The sequence below is a fragment of the Anolis sagrei genome, chromosome 3, assembly GCF_037176765.1.
Source record: "Anolis sagrei isolate rAnoSag1 chromosome 3, rAnoSag1.mat, whole genome shotgun sequence".
NCBI lineage: Eukaryota > Metazoa > Chordata > Lepidosauria > Squamata > Dactyloidae > Anolis > Anolis sagrei.
The window spans coordinates 13840541-13857170 of NC_090023.1; the positions used below are offsets into that span (position 1 = coordinate 13840541).

Here is a 16630-nt window from a genome sequence, read left to right on the forward strand (position 1 = left end):
GATTTGATAGCACACAACAACGTAAAAAGCAACAACTAACTGATACATCATTTTTCAAGGTTAAGAACACAAGCATTGCCCTGCTAGATGAGAACAAGAAACCAACTTATTTAGAAACCACCACCTCTTTGGAACAGTGAGTGAGAAGTCATACACCTCTGGAAAGCCAACACGAAGTCAAGAGGCTATCAAGCAGCTTATTTATGTATTCTTTCATTGAACACACTTTTCATTCCTCAGCCCACCAGGGTTTCCAGGGTAGTGCAAAACAGATAAATAAAGATTAAAACATTCTTTGCAAACAGATGAACACAGCTTTTAAATAAACCTATAAAATGTAGCACAATTGCTGAATGCATTTTGCTACCTGCTTGATATTTCAAAAATGCTTTTCTTGCAAATCTCCAACTCTGGAGTGCCATATTAAGTAGTTAGCCACCCCCACTCCCAATCTGATCCCAAGGTCTATTTCAGTGGTTCTCAACCTATGGGTCCTGAGGTGTTTTGGCCTACAACTTCCAGAAATACCACTTAGTTTACCAGCAGTTAGGATTTCATCTGGGGACCCACAGGTTGAGAACCACTGGTCTATTTCCACAATAAGTTGACCTAGGAGCAATTCCAGCTTGCCTGACTTGCCTCACAAAGACCTGCCCTTTCAGATTTTCACCCCGGTTGCTAACCCATTAAATCTACTAAAGGGTGAATCTGGATATATATTAAAATGTCCTAAAGTTCAGTGGCTGAAAAAGTTTGAGAACCCCTTTTGTAGATTATGAACAATGTTTATGAACTATATTTTGGAATGATGAATGATGTCGCTGCTGCAATAGTCTTCACTCCAGCTGCCATAGCTCTGTCTGTACTTTGCCTCAATCCAGAGAAGATAAAGAAAGGTTCCCATTTATTTTTATTTATTTCTCAATTATATTTATTGCTGGCTTTTCCTTTTCCTCAGAAAGTTAAAGGCAGTATGCATTGTTTCCTCCCACCACCACATTACTCTCCCGGTAACCCTTTATAACAGGTCAGTCTAGGAAAGATGAAGATCATCGAGGACATCCAGTGAATTTCATGGTTCACTAAAGACTAGCATCATGATCTCTCAAATAGCAATGCAACACTGACTACTACACCACAACTTGAAGTAGTGCTGCCTGTCAGCATAGACAGTACTAAACTAGAAAGACAAAGAGTATCACTTGGTGCTGGACAACTTCCTATATTTTCAAATGTTACTATACTACCTTATTATGACCAGAACTCTATATCACAGAATATGCAGTCTGGAATTATGCACTTCTGACTGGCATATATTCATGGCTGCTACATAATCTCTAGAAATTATAAGTTTAGGGGCTATGCAAGGACAATGAAAGCCCCCCATCTCCACTTACAGTGAAGCAACTGTTGCTACTAGAGGTTTACAACAGGCTTTTTCTAAGTAACAAGGAGGATCAGAACCTTTTTCTTTTCCAGCTGCCATAAGTTAATTGGGTGTGTTAGGGTTGCAAGTTTTGAGCTTTGCATTTGGCTTAGCTTGTTACAGCTGAAGAAACCTTTGGCTGTTGCTGGGAGCGGTTATGCCGTGGCCTGAAGCTGAAGACTAAAGCCATTTAGAATGCCAAGGAGACTGCTTGTTTATGGCAATACATGCTACTGATAACTAAGTAGTGAGATTGTATCATTTTGCTATGTGTTTGCATATCGTTGTGTAAAGAAGACAACTCACCGGACATATTGTTTTGTTGTATATTGGTGAGAACAATTCTTCTGTTTTGCTTTGTGTTTTTGAACTACAGTGAATAGAACTATATTTTTGTTTCGACTTAAAACAACAGACTTGTGTGTATTTTTTGAGTTTTTATCACACTGAGGGTTAAAGGGGCCGAGATATTTTGTGGGCTGCTAACACTATTCTGACAGCACCCACTGAATTCAACATGTGATTTCTTCCCCTGTTACTCCAGAAGAATTTGGCCACCAATTCCAGCACTTCCTCCTGTGAGTGAACTCTGATACAATTGTGACAAACCCTGTTTCTGCCTGTTGCAATAGGAATCTCTCAAGGAAGGAGGGGAAACAGCAGCCAACTGCTTCTCAAGTGAAACGAAGCAGACCCTGGATCCTAAGAGGTGCTGCCTGGTAAGTGGGTATGGTCAAGCTGAGATTCAAAGTGTAATATAATAACTGTGGTATGCATACATAAAGATATAGGATTTTGACCAACATTTTCTCCTAGCTTGCTGAATTCCAATACCTTGTAGTTCCACAATCACTGGATTGGAAGCAAATCTAACACCAATGGGCCCAAATGTCATTGAAATTCATGATTCACAACCCCATTCCCCTTATATGCACATGTAGCATGTCTCCTAACCCAATATCTATGTGGGATACATTATAAGCCACCTCTGGTGGGAACATACCATAGAATTTTGCTGTAGAACCTGGAAAATGATGAGAGACAAGACCACTCTGGTATTTTTTAGGTCCTCCACAACAATTCCATAGCCAATTTAAAATGGAAGCACTCCATAGGATCTAGAAAATACCTATAGAGAATAGTTTTGTTTTTGGGGTGTGGGTAAGTGAAACTTTAGGCACTGGCCCCAAACATACTGTGTGTGTAAGTATTTGTATGAGCCAATATGGATAGTTCCTTTAAAGTTGAGGAACAGATTTATTAAGCCACTAACATTCAGAATCACCACTATTGTACTCTGTATTTAGGGGCCAGGCTTAGCACAGCAGGCTAAACCGCTGTGCTGGAGAATAATCCTGCAGATCGAAACAGCAGTTCATTTCAGTTCCAGCTCACCTGCCTACCTAGCAGGTAAAGAGCACAAATGCGAGGAGATAGATGCCACTTTTAGTGGGGAGGTAATAAAGGTGCCTTTAAGGACATCGATCAATCAGAGGAAAGTTCCTTGGCATGGAAGGTGGCACGAAAGCACCCCCCCCCCCCCACACACACACACCCATGGCTGGAGTTGAGCACAGCCTCCAAGATGCCAGAAATAAGATGGAAACAACTGTCTTTACCTCTGTTTCTCTGTCTTTGTTAAGTGTTTAATCGACATGGAATGTTTGCCATATGTATGTATTCTGTAAAGTCGCTCTGAGTCGCCTTTGGGGTGAGAAGGGCGAGGTATGAATGGTTGTTTATTCATTCAATCGCTTCTGACTCCTCGTAACCTAATGGACCAGCCCACGTCAGAGCTCCCTGTGAGCCATGGCCACCCCCAGCTCCTTCAAGGTCAAGTCAGTCACTTCAAGGATAGCATCCATCCATCTTGCCCTTGGTCGGCCCCTCTTCCTTTTTCCTTTCATTTTCCCCAGCAACATTGTCTTCTCTAAGTTTTCCTGTCTTCTCATTATGTGGCCAAAGGACTTCATCTTTGCCTCTAATATCCTTCCTTCTAGTGAATAAATACCTATTTATTCACTGGTGGAAAGGATATTAGAGGCAAATAAAATTTATTTATTTATGGTATAAATACTGTAAATAAATACATTAATTCAAATAGTTATTTCTATCAAGACTATCTATTTCAAAGCATGTTATTTGAAGGAATATGGAATGGAAGTCCAACTGCAAAATGAGAGCAAAATGCTCCTTCAATATTGTACTTGGGTGCTGGATGCGTGAGGAACCAGTTCTGTTCAAACAATCCCATTTAATTCAGTACCTTTTGTGACACTCTGAAATAAAGAATGCTTCTTGCCATGAGCTTACAAGATACTAAATTCCCTCCTGGCATATGGTCATAACAAATCCTGCCACGGTGCAAAGAGGCTGGCCCAAATCACTTTCGAGTTCCTTCCAAAATTGTCGTTTTGTGTTTATGTGGAGCTTTAGACTGAGTACAGGGAGGCATTCACATTGATTTTTTTCTTAAAAGTGTTTTATATCCACTGAAAGCTGGAAGCACTCAAGATCAAGTAAGAGCACTGGCACAATACGCGTGTGTTGGCTGTAAACCAGAGAAGGTAGAATTCAACTTTCAGCTATGCCTTTATTTATTTATTTACAGTATTTATATTCTACCCTTTTCACCACTCAGGGGACCCAATGCGGATTACAATACACATATACATGGCAAACATTCAATGCCATTAGACATACAATATATATAGACAGACACAGAGGCAATTTAACATTCCAGCTTTCCGGCTTCATGAGGGTATGCTCAATTCCGGCCACCGGGGGAGCTGCCGCTTCACCATCCACTTGTGACACCGAGTCCTTGATGAAGTACTTCCTCATTCTTACGCACACTGCTGGAAGGTTTTATGGTGTCATAAATTAGTTAAATTAGCCTCCCTGCATAAAGCGGTACCTAAATTTCCTACTTGACAGATGCAACTGTCTTTTGGGCTACATAGGTCAACAAAATACAAGTTGTTATCGTTATAGATATCTGTGTTACTTTGATACTACATAGGTCAACAGCAAGCTACACTATTAATGGTTGGGTGCTCAGTCCAACCCAGACTGGCTTCGAACTCATGACCTCTCAGTCAGTAGTGATTTAGTGCAGCTGGCTACTAACTAGATGTGCCACAGTCCTTAAAGCTTAGCGCAAGTTCTTGGGTCACAATTTCTCAGTCCAATCTGCCTGACAAATTTATCATGAGAAAACTAAATAACATAATCAAAACACATTCCTGTTTTACTTGGATTTATTTTTTAAAGTAGTACAGAAGCTTGAACACAATTACACGCCTTCCTTCATTTTTCTAACCAAGCTAAGTTAGGATTACACTGCAAAACACTAGTTGTGGTTATCTCCAAATCTCAAACTCATAGGATTCCTTAGATCTGGAAACAATCATAGAATAGAATCGTGGAATCAGAGAGTTGGAAGAGGCCACATGGGCCATCCAGTCCAACCCCATGTCATGCAGGAAAAACACAAAGTACTCCTGACAGATGGTCATCATCCTAATGTTCAGGTGGAATCTCCTTCCCTATAATTTAACCCTATTGCTCTGAGGCCCTGATCTCCAGGGCAGCAGAAAACAAGCCTGCTCCTTCTTACTTAAGACATCGTTTCAAAGGATGTGAATGGATACAATCCACTTCCAGATGCCCTCAGCCAGCACAACGACTTGCTATGCTGTCTGAGGACTCCTGAGAGTTGTAGTCCAAGATCTCTGGGACGTAATATGATATGGAGTTGACAAAAACTAGATGACCTTGAACCCTTAAATACCACCCAATATTAGCACTAGTTAATATTGTGGGATTGTGGCGCAGGTGGCTGTGTGTCAGCTGCGTTAAGATCACTCTGACCAAAAGGTCATGAGTTTGAAGCCAGCCTGGGTCGGAGTGAGCTTCTGGCCAATTTTGTGTAGCTTGTTGTCGACCTTTGCAACCCGAAAGACAGTTGCATCCATCAAGTAGGAAAATTAGGTACCACCTCTGTGTGGGGAGGCTAATTAACTAATTTATGAGGCCATAAAAAGGCTCCAGCAAAAGCATGCGGGGAATGTGGAAGTACTTCATCAGTGTCGCAAATGGACAATGAAAGCAACAGCTCCTCTGGCGGCCAGAAAAAGTTAAATAGCCTCTGTGTATGTCTATATACATTGTATGTCTAATTGGCATTGAATGTTTGCCATATATGTGTACATTGTAATCCGCCCTGAGTCCCCTGCGGGGTGAGAAGGGCGGAATATAAATGCTGCAAATAAATAAATAAATAGCACTATGATCCCTCTTTAACTGTCATGGCAGCATCCTATCAACTCTTGTAGTTTGCAGTATAGCAAAAAGCATTTGAAATTCTGTGCTAAAGGGCTCTAGAGCTTCAGTAAACTATAGATTCCAGCTATAGTTAAGAGTGGAATCACACTCCCGCTGTTATATGAAAGGGGACATAACATTCACCCCTGTCAACATAATGCTCCCTCTACAACCTGTTTCTCTAGTGCAAATGTTCATTTCTAGCAGGCTTTGCTTCTATGATTTGTCTCCTTCCTTATCTTCCGTGTTCCACCCCTCTATTCTTTTTCTTATCGCTCAACATCCTGTCAAAAGTCATCTCGCCAACACACAAGGACCTACAACACTTCAATAAATTAGGTGTATAAAGCACAAAGAGGCTGTGATAAAAGCACATTTCTTATTACAGCACATCTAAAGCAAGCTATGGCCTTTTATGTCAAAGAATTCAACCGAGATATGTTCTGCATTATTATTATTGGATTCATTTAGATTCCCTGTCTCCTAATTCAAGGCAGCTGACAACATTTTTAACAATGCAATTCTTTTAAAAAACAATACAAAAAATTAACAGAAGATTAAAATAACTATTTATGAAGTGAAAGCAATATGCATTGGAATATTAAAATGCATTTGATAACTGCTTACAAACCTTAAAAACAACACTGCAAGAGCACCAAACCCTAGTCAGTTTGTAAAAACTTAACAACTCAAAAAACATTTTGACCTTCCTACAGAAGGAGAGAAACAATGGGTTGATACTGGTTCCTCTAGGCATGGATTTCCAAGATCTGGGCAGTCACAGGCTGTCCCCTCTCCCTTCATAGAATCATAGAATCAAAGAGTTGGAAGAGACTTCATGGGCCATCCAGTCCAACCCCCTGCCAAGAAGCACAAATATTGCATTCAAATCACCCCTGACAGATGGCCATCCAGCCCCTGTTTAAAAGCTTCCAAAGAAGGAGCCTCCACCACACTCCGGGGCAGAGAGTTCCACTGCTGAACGGCTCTCATAGTCAGGAAGTTCTTCCTCATGTTCAGATGGAATCTCCTTTCTTGTAGTTTGAAGCCATTGTTCCTTGTCCTAGTCTCCAAGGAAGCAGAAAACAAGCTTGCTCCCTCCTCCCTGTGGCTTCCTCTCACATATTTATACATAGCTATTATATCTCCTCTCAGCCTTCTCTTCTTCAAGGCTAAACATGCCCAGCTCCTTAAGCTGCTCCTCATAGGGCTTGTTCTCCAGACCCTTGATCATTTTAGTCAACTCATACAACCTTGATTGACCTATCCACAGATCAATATGAGTACTGTACTCTTATACAAAAGGAAACACCCACTTCTCTGAGTAGAATGTTGAAAAGCATAGCTTAACCATCCCAGACAACCCAAACAAAGCATGAGTCTCTCCACCCTCGTGCTATTTCTGGCCTCTTTTAAGGTCTGAGTGGGGAAATAACAGTGGCAGCACCTAAGGTGGCATAGGTGCTTTCCCTTCTCTACATTCATGATCCACAGCATATCAACTGGTCATATCAAAATCCATAACTTTGGTCTCAAAACCTGCCCTCGACCTATACATGATGTTGACTTATACAGAGTATATATGGCAATTGGAACCATCCAGGTCAGTGTTTCTCAACTTTCCTAATGCCGCGACCCCTTAATACAGTTCCTCATGTATTAACTATAAAATTATTTTTGTTGCTACTTCATAACTGTAATTTTGCTACTGTTATGAATCATAATGTAAATATCTGATATGCAGGATATATTTTTATTCACTGGACCAAATTTGGCACAAATACCCAATATACTCAAACTTGAATACTGGTGACATGGGGAGGGTGTGATTTTCTCATTTGGGAGTTGTAGTTGGTGGGATTTATAGTTCACCTACAATCAAAGAGCATTCTGAACTCCACCAACAATGCAATTGAACCAAACTTGGCACACAGAACTCCCATGACCAACTAAAAATACTGGAAGGGTTTGGTGGGCATTGACCTTGTGTTTTGGAGTTGTAGTTCACCTACATGTAGTTCACCTACATGTGGACTCAAACAATGATGGATCTGGTCCAAACTTGGCAAAAAATACTCAATTCCCCAGAAAATAGTGTTTTCTGATGGTCTCTGACAACCTCTCTGACACCCCTTCACGACCCCCCCCCTGGTTCCGACCCCCAGGTTGAGAAACGTTGATCTATGCCAAGCTGCAATTGTAGGAGGATATGGTGTATGGCACACCTCAGATGGAATGGGAATATGTTCAGTGATATAATAGCAAATTTTGAAGTAGAGGCACTCAACATGACATTCTCCATAACTATGTCCACAAGGAGTCCTGAAATCTGCAGGGAGCTATGTTGATCTAATATACTAATTGTGCAACCTTTCGATTGTTAGTGAAATGTCAACATAACTTATGGCAAAACTGGCAGCTGCTCAAGTTCAGCAACATCTGAAAAGCTGTGTGATTCCAACCCTCTCTGCTCAGCATCAAGAATCTAGAGTATTCCTCTTCCTTTGGAAAACTACTAGTTCTTAATTGTCTTTTTAACACTAAGCCAGTGCAGATGTGTTTCTTAATAACAAGGACACTTCAAAACCACTGGGGAAACTGGTGCTCCTTCAGCTGTCATAAGGATTGCTCAGAGTTTGCTTAACAGAAAAAATACAAGAGGAGGGGATCTAACAGATCATTTCTAATCAAAAAGCCCCAACATTTAGAGTCTTTTTGTGGTTTTACTACACCAGGGATAATTGGATGGGGAGTATTGGATTGGGAATAAAAGAGACTCTCCGAAAACAATGAAGATGTTGGATCTTATTTCCCCATCTTCTTTCATTTGGTATTTTTTTCCCCCTGTTGCATTCCTTTGTGCACCTCCACGCACACAACCCATCATGTCACTGGCTTTTCAAAAGAAGCGTTTACGCTAGATGAAAGAAAAGGCAAGTAGCAAAGGGAACCAGGTTTGCAAAGCACCCTCCACAAAGAAAGTGCTTCATACAATGTTTGTGTGTGGGAGTGGCAGGGAGAGAATAATATCGCTGGCTGTTTGCCAAGAGTTGCGCATCACTCTGCTCAAAGTGTCTGTCTGCTTCAGAATGCTGGAAGCTAGGAACAGAATTAAAGGTATCTGATCTGTGCCTGTTGCTTTGGGAAACCTTATAGCATTCTGAATTGGATGGGGCAAGCAAACGGTTTTCTCTCTTTGCTGTCCTCTCATTTTGACACACATGTGCATGGACATACATGCACACAGGCTGATGCACATAAACATACATTGGATCATCCAAGGAGGCCCAATTCCAATGGCAACAAATCAAATGACAATACACATGACCCATTGAAGTAACTCCACCTGCCATACTATGTCTGGTTTGGGGCCCCACAGTTCAGGAGAACATTGGCAAGCTGGAACATGTCCAGAGAAGACTGACCAAGACATTCCAGGGTCTGGAAACCAATCCTTATGAGGAATGATTTTGGAAGCTGGGCATGAGTAGCTTAGAGTAGAGAGGTGACATGATGACCATCTCTAAACTCAAGGGATTTCATGTAGAAGATGGCGAAGCTTGCTTTCTGCTGATTCTGAGACTAGAAGGATTCACATTACAAGAAAAGAGATCTGACTGACACATTAGAAAGAGCTTCTTGCTGGTACATAAGAGCTGTCCAGCAATGGAATAAATTGCCTTGGAGATTAATGAGCTTGTTTTCATTATAAATCCTTAAACAGAGTGTGGACAGTCATGTTTTGGTGGTGTTTCAGCTGAGGATTCGTGCATGTCACATAGTTGGTCTACATATTCCTTAAGGCTCCTTTCTGAGCCTAAATAATATGAAGGGCCTTGGTCCTATCTACTCTTGGGTGCTAAGCAAGACAGCCCTGGCTGGTACTTGGAGGAGAGACCACTAATCAATACCATGCACTGTAACCTATATTTAAGAGGAAGAAACTGGCAGAACAACCACTGAGTATTCCTTGTCTAAGAAAACTCCACCATAAGCCAACAGGTGACCAGAAGGCATGTACACACTGCTCTTTCCAATTCTATACTATGGTTGACCATGAATTGATTCTTCATTGTGATATATCTTATCTCTTGCCCATTAGTTACATTTGCGACCTCATCATACAGGTTGATTTGCCCATCATATGCCACTTTTTTGCCCCTTTCGCCATGGAGCAGAGCCCATTACACAATGCATATCTACCTCCAGCAGGACTACATGGAGAAATGGGAGAGGAAGTGCCATGGACCACCATGGCAACACAGGAGGTTTCCTGTGTTACTTTTGCTGCAATGGGGAGAAAACAGGCAGCAGACACTTCCCTACATGGGATGGGGGCAGAGTTGGGTAATGTGGGGTATGGGCTGATGGATTTTCTACACACCCTGCCGGGACCCCATGGATTCACCATGATGTGTGTTGAATTCCTCACTTAATTTGATACGGTCCTTATACTCCAAATTTCCTCTAATGAGCTCAAGTCAGCATATACTATATAGTTCTCCTCCTTGCACTTCCTTCTCTCAATAACTCTACAGGGTTAAATCTAAATTGTGGGTTGTTGTAGGTTTTTTGGGCTGTATGGCTATGTTCTAGAAGCACTCTCTACTGACGTTTCGCCTGCATCTGTGGCAGGCGTCCTCAGAGGTTGTGACCTCACAACCTCTGAGGATGCCTGCCACAGATGTAAGTGAAACTTCAGGAGAGAATGCTTCTAGAACATGGCCATACAGCCCAAAAAACCTACAACAACCCAGTGATTCGGGGCCTTGAAAGCCTTTGACAATACAATCTAAATTGTGCCAACTGTGTGTGGATAAGCATCACCAATAACAGTGTAATGCGGGTCATACCAAGGGAAGTGGTGTATTTTTCACATTCCATTTGAGACCTTTCATGGACCATTCAAGTGGTAACTATTGGAGCAGAACTACAGACAAGATGCCCTCTTTGTAAGCAGAGGCAAAAATTCCATTTCAGTTCATTTGCCAGTTCAGCAATTTATCAACATAAACACATTTCTTCATATTTGGGCCAGAAGGAACATCAGATTAAAAAGAAAGATTGAATGTGGGAGAGACTGAAGCTGACACATTCATCCATCATCAGTGTCTGGATTTGAATCCCTCTGCAGTTAGCCAGGTTATTGTGAATCAAGGGTGTTGTTCTGTGCTTTCAAGTCCTTTCTGATGTATGGGGGCTCTATCCAAGAGTTTCCTTGCTAAGATTTATTCCGAGGGGATTTGTTATTGTTTTCCTCTGAGGCTGAGAGAGTGTGAGTTTCCCATGGCTGGTTCTCATAGTTGCATATGATTTTTCTGTGGGCAGACCAATTGATATTGGCCAGTGGAAAGGAAGGTGAGTTTCATTTCTGTTTGTTTTGAAAAATACTTATCAAAATTCACAAACATGACCCTATCGAGGTTGTTTTTCTAAAAATCCAATGCTTCTCACAGGAAAACTGTCAAGTTTTCAGACAGTTTCTCCTGATTCAGCAAGGTGATGTTAAGCATACTCTTGAAACTTACTATATTGGAAATGGGCATTAGGACAATCTGGCTTCATAAATTGTACACTTTGATGGTGTCTCCCTGCATGGAACAACGGGGTTGGACTGGATGGCCCTTGCAGTCCCTAATTCTGTGAGACAATGGTGAACCATCTATGAACGATCTTGGAGGTTAAGGTCTTCTGAGGAGGCCCTGATCTCGGTCCAACCTCCTTCGCAGACCCAACTGGTGGGGACGAGAGGCAGGGCCTTCTCAGTGATGCCCCCTCATCTATGGAACTCCCTCCCCAGTGAAATTAGATCAGCTCCCTCCCTCCTGTTCTTCAGTGAGGACATGGTTGTGGGACCAAGCTTTTGAACAGTAATCTGCAGTAGAATCATAGAATCATAGAATCTAAGAGTTGGAAGAGACCTCATGGGCCATCCAGTCCAACCCCCTGCCAAGAAGCAGGAACATCGCATTCAAATAATAAGTGATCTGCTTTAGTGTAATAAGTGATCTGCAAAACAAGTGACTATGGAATCGTGTGATTTATGGAACAGCTCCTGGAATATGCCTTTGGACTGCATAGTTTTTAATATAACTGTTTTTAAGATTCTGTGTTTTAACTATTGATTTTAATGTATGTTTTGTTTTATTTTATGTCTGCAGAAGTGGCACTGAATTGTGCCTTTTTTCCTAAGCTGCCCTGAGTCCTCTGCAGAGTTGAAAAGGATGGGATACTAATGCAGTAAGTAAGTAAGTAAGTAAGTAAGTAAGTAAATAAATGGTGAACATTTATGTTGACTAGAGCCGCTACAATCGCAATACAGTACTATCTAAATCAACAGAATTGTATACAGTAGCTCATGCCTTTCATTGATCTCATCACAGGGCTTTCTTAGTCAGGTTTGTTCAGAGAAGATTTTCTATTACCTTCCTCTGAGGCTGAGAGGGTACAGTTTGACCAAGGTCACAGTGAGGATTTGAACCCATTTTTTCCAGAGGCACAGACAAGGGTTTTCTTTTTTTCATGTCAGGAGCGACTTACGAAACTGCAAGTCGCTGCTTGTGTGAAAGAATTGGCCATCTGCAAGGACGTTGCCCTGGGGATGCCGGGATGTTTTGATGTTTTACCACCCTTGTGGGAGACTTTTCTCATGTCCCCGCATGGGGACCTGGAGCTGACAGAGGGAGCTCATCTGCACTCTCTCCAGATTCAAACCTCTGATCTGTTGGCCTTCAGTCTTGCTGGCACAAGAGTTTAACCCATCGCACCACTGAGGGCTCCTACAGTCAAAGATCAAATCAATACACTGTGCTGGCTCTCATTGAGAACAGTATATAATTGTATACATATGAGTAATCTTATCCCATTGGTGGCAGCGGGGACTTAACAATAGTGAGCTGAAGGATCTTTTCATAATGTTGAGCTCTGCACCAGCAGAAACTCTGATACGAATGTGACATAAAGCCTTTTCCTCCACAGAGCTCATAAATCATCTTACATTCATCTTGGCAACTGAACTGCAGGTGAAAGAACAATGGTGTACAGGGTCCGGTTCTCTCATTACCCCAAACAAAAGGACAGCAGAGAAATGAGGTGGTATCAAATGTATGAATGTTCCTCCTGCAAACAAGACAGCAAAAGCTTGTGTGGTATTTCAACTACATATCTCAGCTACACAGGTATACCTTGATAGTTTTCGCCCTCTTTTCCTGCTCGCTATTCAAAAGCTTGGAGTTCTTCAAAATCCTGTCTGTCCCAGTCAGAAACTGAATATTGCCATTTAGCGGATACAGTGCTAAGCTGGGCAATGGAGTTAGTATTTATTGTGAAACTAGCCATCCCCTGCCACGCGTTGCTGTGGCCCAGTCTGTGTATATGTGTTTTGTGTGTGTATATATTTGTGTATATATGTATATATGTGTGTTTTTTATTTTTATTTTTTTTTGTCATGTCAGGAGTGACTTGAGAAACTACAAGTTGCTTCTGGTGTGAGAGAATTGGCCATCTGCAAGGATGTTGCCCAGGGGACGCCCGGATGATTTTATGTTTTTATCATCCTTGTGGGAGGCTTCTCTCATGTCCCCGCATGAGGAGTTGGAGCTGATAGAGGGAGCTCATCCGCCTCTCCCCGGATTTGAACCTGCGACCTGTCGGTCTTCAGTCCTGCCGGCACACAGGTTTAACCCACTGCACCACCAGGGGCTCCTGTTTACATATATGTATGTGTGTAATGTATGTGTGTATATATGACTGTGAGAGCCGTTCAGCAGTGGAACTCTCTGCCCCGGAGTGTGGTGGAGGCTCCTTCTTTGGAAGCTTTTAAACAGAGGCTGGATGGCCATCTGTCAGGGGTGATTTGAATGCAATATTCCTGCTTCTTGGCAGGGGGTTGGATTGGATGGCCCATGAGGTCTCTTCCAACTCTTTGATTCTATGATTCTCTCTCTCTCTCTCTCTCTCTCTATATATATATGGTTTTGTGCATGCATTGTAATGTATTTTTATTTTTTGGCTTTTTAAGTCTTTTCTGCTGTGTTTTTCAGTGTTTTTATGAGTGATGGTCACTCGGCCTGATAAGTGTATTGTGTCCAAATTTCATGTCAATTTGTCCAGTAGTTTTTGAGTTATGTTAATCCCACAAACGAACATTACATTTTTATTTATAGAGATATAGATATCCCGTTCTATAGCAGCAGCTCCCAGGGTGGCAGAGAAGTAAAGCAGTGCAAACAGTTTAAATCAATTCAAGATTTAACACAGAACCGTCCAATAAAAAATAAACAGCTATCTCATCCAAACTGAAAATGAAAGCAGTTATTTTTCCCCCTGCCATTCTTCAAGGCAGTGAATCTGAAATCGCTAAGCATCATTTTGAAAAGGCAGATAGCAAGCATTTCTTCCTCCCATTAAAGCTAATGGCTCAAAAAGCTTCCCTTTTCTATATTGACATAACTCCATGCCACCTAGCACAAAACGAAAGGCATTAGACAATTTTCCAGGAGAAAGAGGAATGCTGTTTTAAAAGCCCTAAATGTGAGATCAACTAACAAATGTGTAAGTTCGGAGGTCATTTTTCAGTACTTCTAGTACTCTACCATTTCGAAAGGTGGGTGCCAACTGCAGTACAGCATTGCAACAAGTACCAGGCTATGTGTGTATTAAACACCAACACATGGCTCCTTGTGTCTTTCTCACATGTGCGCTTGTGGCATCAACTGAAATGTGAAAGCATGCAAAGCTCTGGGAATCGAGCAGTCTCTTCTCTCGGAAGGAGGGGATGGATTCGCATCTGTCAGTGCAGGACCGCAACAAGTTTACCAGAACACTTCTTCCTTCCCACACATTACATAGAAACACAGTGGTTCATTTTGCCAAAGGAAGAGGAAAGGATGCTTGGAAAGATTTTTCAGAAAGAGAGAAAAGCAGATGAATGAGGCAACAGAGAAGAGATAGGGTTGGTGAAGGAAAAGACGAGGAGACACATGTACACGTATGCACACAACGTTCCCACAAACCATATTACTCCGGACTTGGTCATATTTTCACACCAACACAATCTGACACATCACATCACACTGAGCAATCCCAAAAGCAATGCTCTTTTCCCCTCCCACTCCCCACAATGAAAAGGCATACCTTCTCTGCCTTGGCTTTCCTGGCATTTTGGACAAATCTGCGCCCCAGCTTCTTGGCATACCAGATGGAAGCAAACATCCTATCCAACACTCAGGATTTGTGATTCGGGAAGGCAAGGTAATAAACTTCCACCAGAGAGCTCCAAGAAAGAAAAAAACAGGTCCTTTTTCACCCTTTGCCCACTGATTTGTTTGGCTAAGGCTTTTCAGTTCCACTTCTTGGATACTGGAAGGAGGCAGCCAGCAGGATGGGGAAAGATCTCCGGTGACCAGGCAGCAGGTATGTATTTAAATACTGCCCGCAGGAGGTCTTGGGTGAGGCATCTTTGCAGCCAGCTCACATTCAGACTGCTTAGTGGCTGTCTGCAGTTCTTTAGCAGTGACACCACAAACTACATGTGTGTGTCAGTGTGAAAGGAGCTGCAGTAAACTAGTGGAGCTGAGAGCTCACCTCCTGCCTCTCGCCTGCTGAAATTTAACTCCTTGCTTCTGTTTCTGAGGATGCAGCGAAGGGATAGCTCTACGTAACAAAAGCTCGAGTAGTGGTGGCGGCAGGGAGGACAGAGCTATGGGATTACAGTTGAAACAAACTATGTAATGACTTTTTTTCCTCTTAAGAAACATATTCCTACAAATTGCCTAAAAATTCTGGACTGCTGCTATTTGAAACTCCAAATCTTACCATGATAATGATGATCATTCATTCATTCATCCATCCATTCATCTCACTCCCCCCCCCCAAAAAAAATACTGAAACACAAAGAGGCTTACAGAAAATAAAGCAAATAGAATACAATTAAACACATCTGCAAAACATAACTAAAGACATATCGTTAAAATACAGTTGGAGATGGAATCAAAACTGCTTAAAACAAAATCCAGTAGAAGACACAAGGCAAAACAGGGCTCTATGAAAAGCCCTTGTAGGTAATTCCAAGAGCCTGTTGGAACAGGGAAAATGTCACTTGATGATAGAAGGATAATAAGGTGGTTAGGTGATCCCTCATTGTCTGAGTAGGATAGTCTTCCAATATCAGTGTACTGGCGGTGGGTCCATAGGTGACTGTGGAGCCCTATTCTTGATCTGTTGACCTCCCTGGAATGGGAGGTTCTAGCCTGGGATCACCGACCAAGAAGGACTTATTCTGAATCATGGAAATCACAGAATCCTAGAGTTGGAAGAGACCCCAACAACCATCCAGCACAACCCCATTCTTCCATGATCAAGGTACTCCCAACAAGTGGCCATCCAGCCTCTGGGCTGGATAGCTGACTGATCTCCCCTCAAATCTTCTCCAAGCCATTCCTGTCCAGTCTTCTACCACATGAACAATGAAGCCATTACTGTCTTTTCCTAATATAGTTTGCCTTTGGTATCTGCTGGAGTTTGATATCCCTGCAGATACCAAAATTGGTGGACAATCAAGTGCTATTACATACAATGTTGTAGTAACATGATGTTCTTTATATAAAAATGGCAAAATGAAAATGTGCACTTTGGATTTTTTAAAAAATATTGTCAGTTGTAGATTTGTGTGTGTGTGTGTGTGTCAGGAGTGACTTGAGAAACTGCAAGTTGGTTCTGTTGTGAGAGAACTAGCTATCTGCAAGGACGTTGCCCAGAGGACGCCTGGATGTTTTACCATCCTGTGGGAGGCTTCTTTCATGTTCTTGCATGAGAAGCTTGAGATGACAGACAGGAGCTCACCCTGCTCCCCAGATTTGAACCACTGACTTTTTGGTC

General features: G+C 42.0%; 1 protein-coding gene across 18 annotated transcripts in view; it reads right to left on the reverse strand.

The window, feature by feature from the left end:
• The window catches only part of DLG2 (discs large MAGUK scaffold protein 2), a 1355349-nt gene that overhangs the window by 536225 nt on the left and 802494 nt on the right, over positions 1-16630 (reverse strand). The window contains exon 1 of one of the 18 annotated variants that reach the window (XM_067466505.1): positions 14888-15344. The exons of 16 other annotated variants lie outside the window; for them this stretch is intronic. In XM_067466505.1, the coding sequence (XP_067322606.1) occupies positions 14888-14965 (78 nt within the window). In that variant the 5' untranslated portion in view covers positions 14966-15344. Of the gene's footprint in view, positions 1-14887; positions 15345-16630 lie in introns of those variants that run through there. One more of the 18 variants, XM_060771187.2, reaches the window with a different exon arrangement.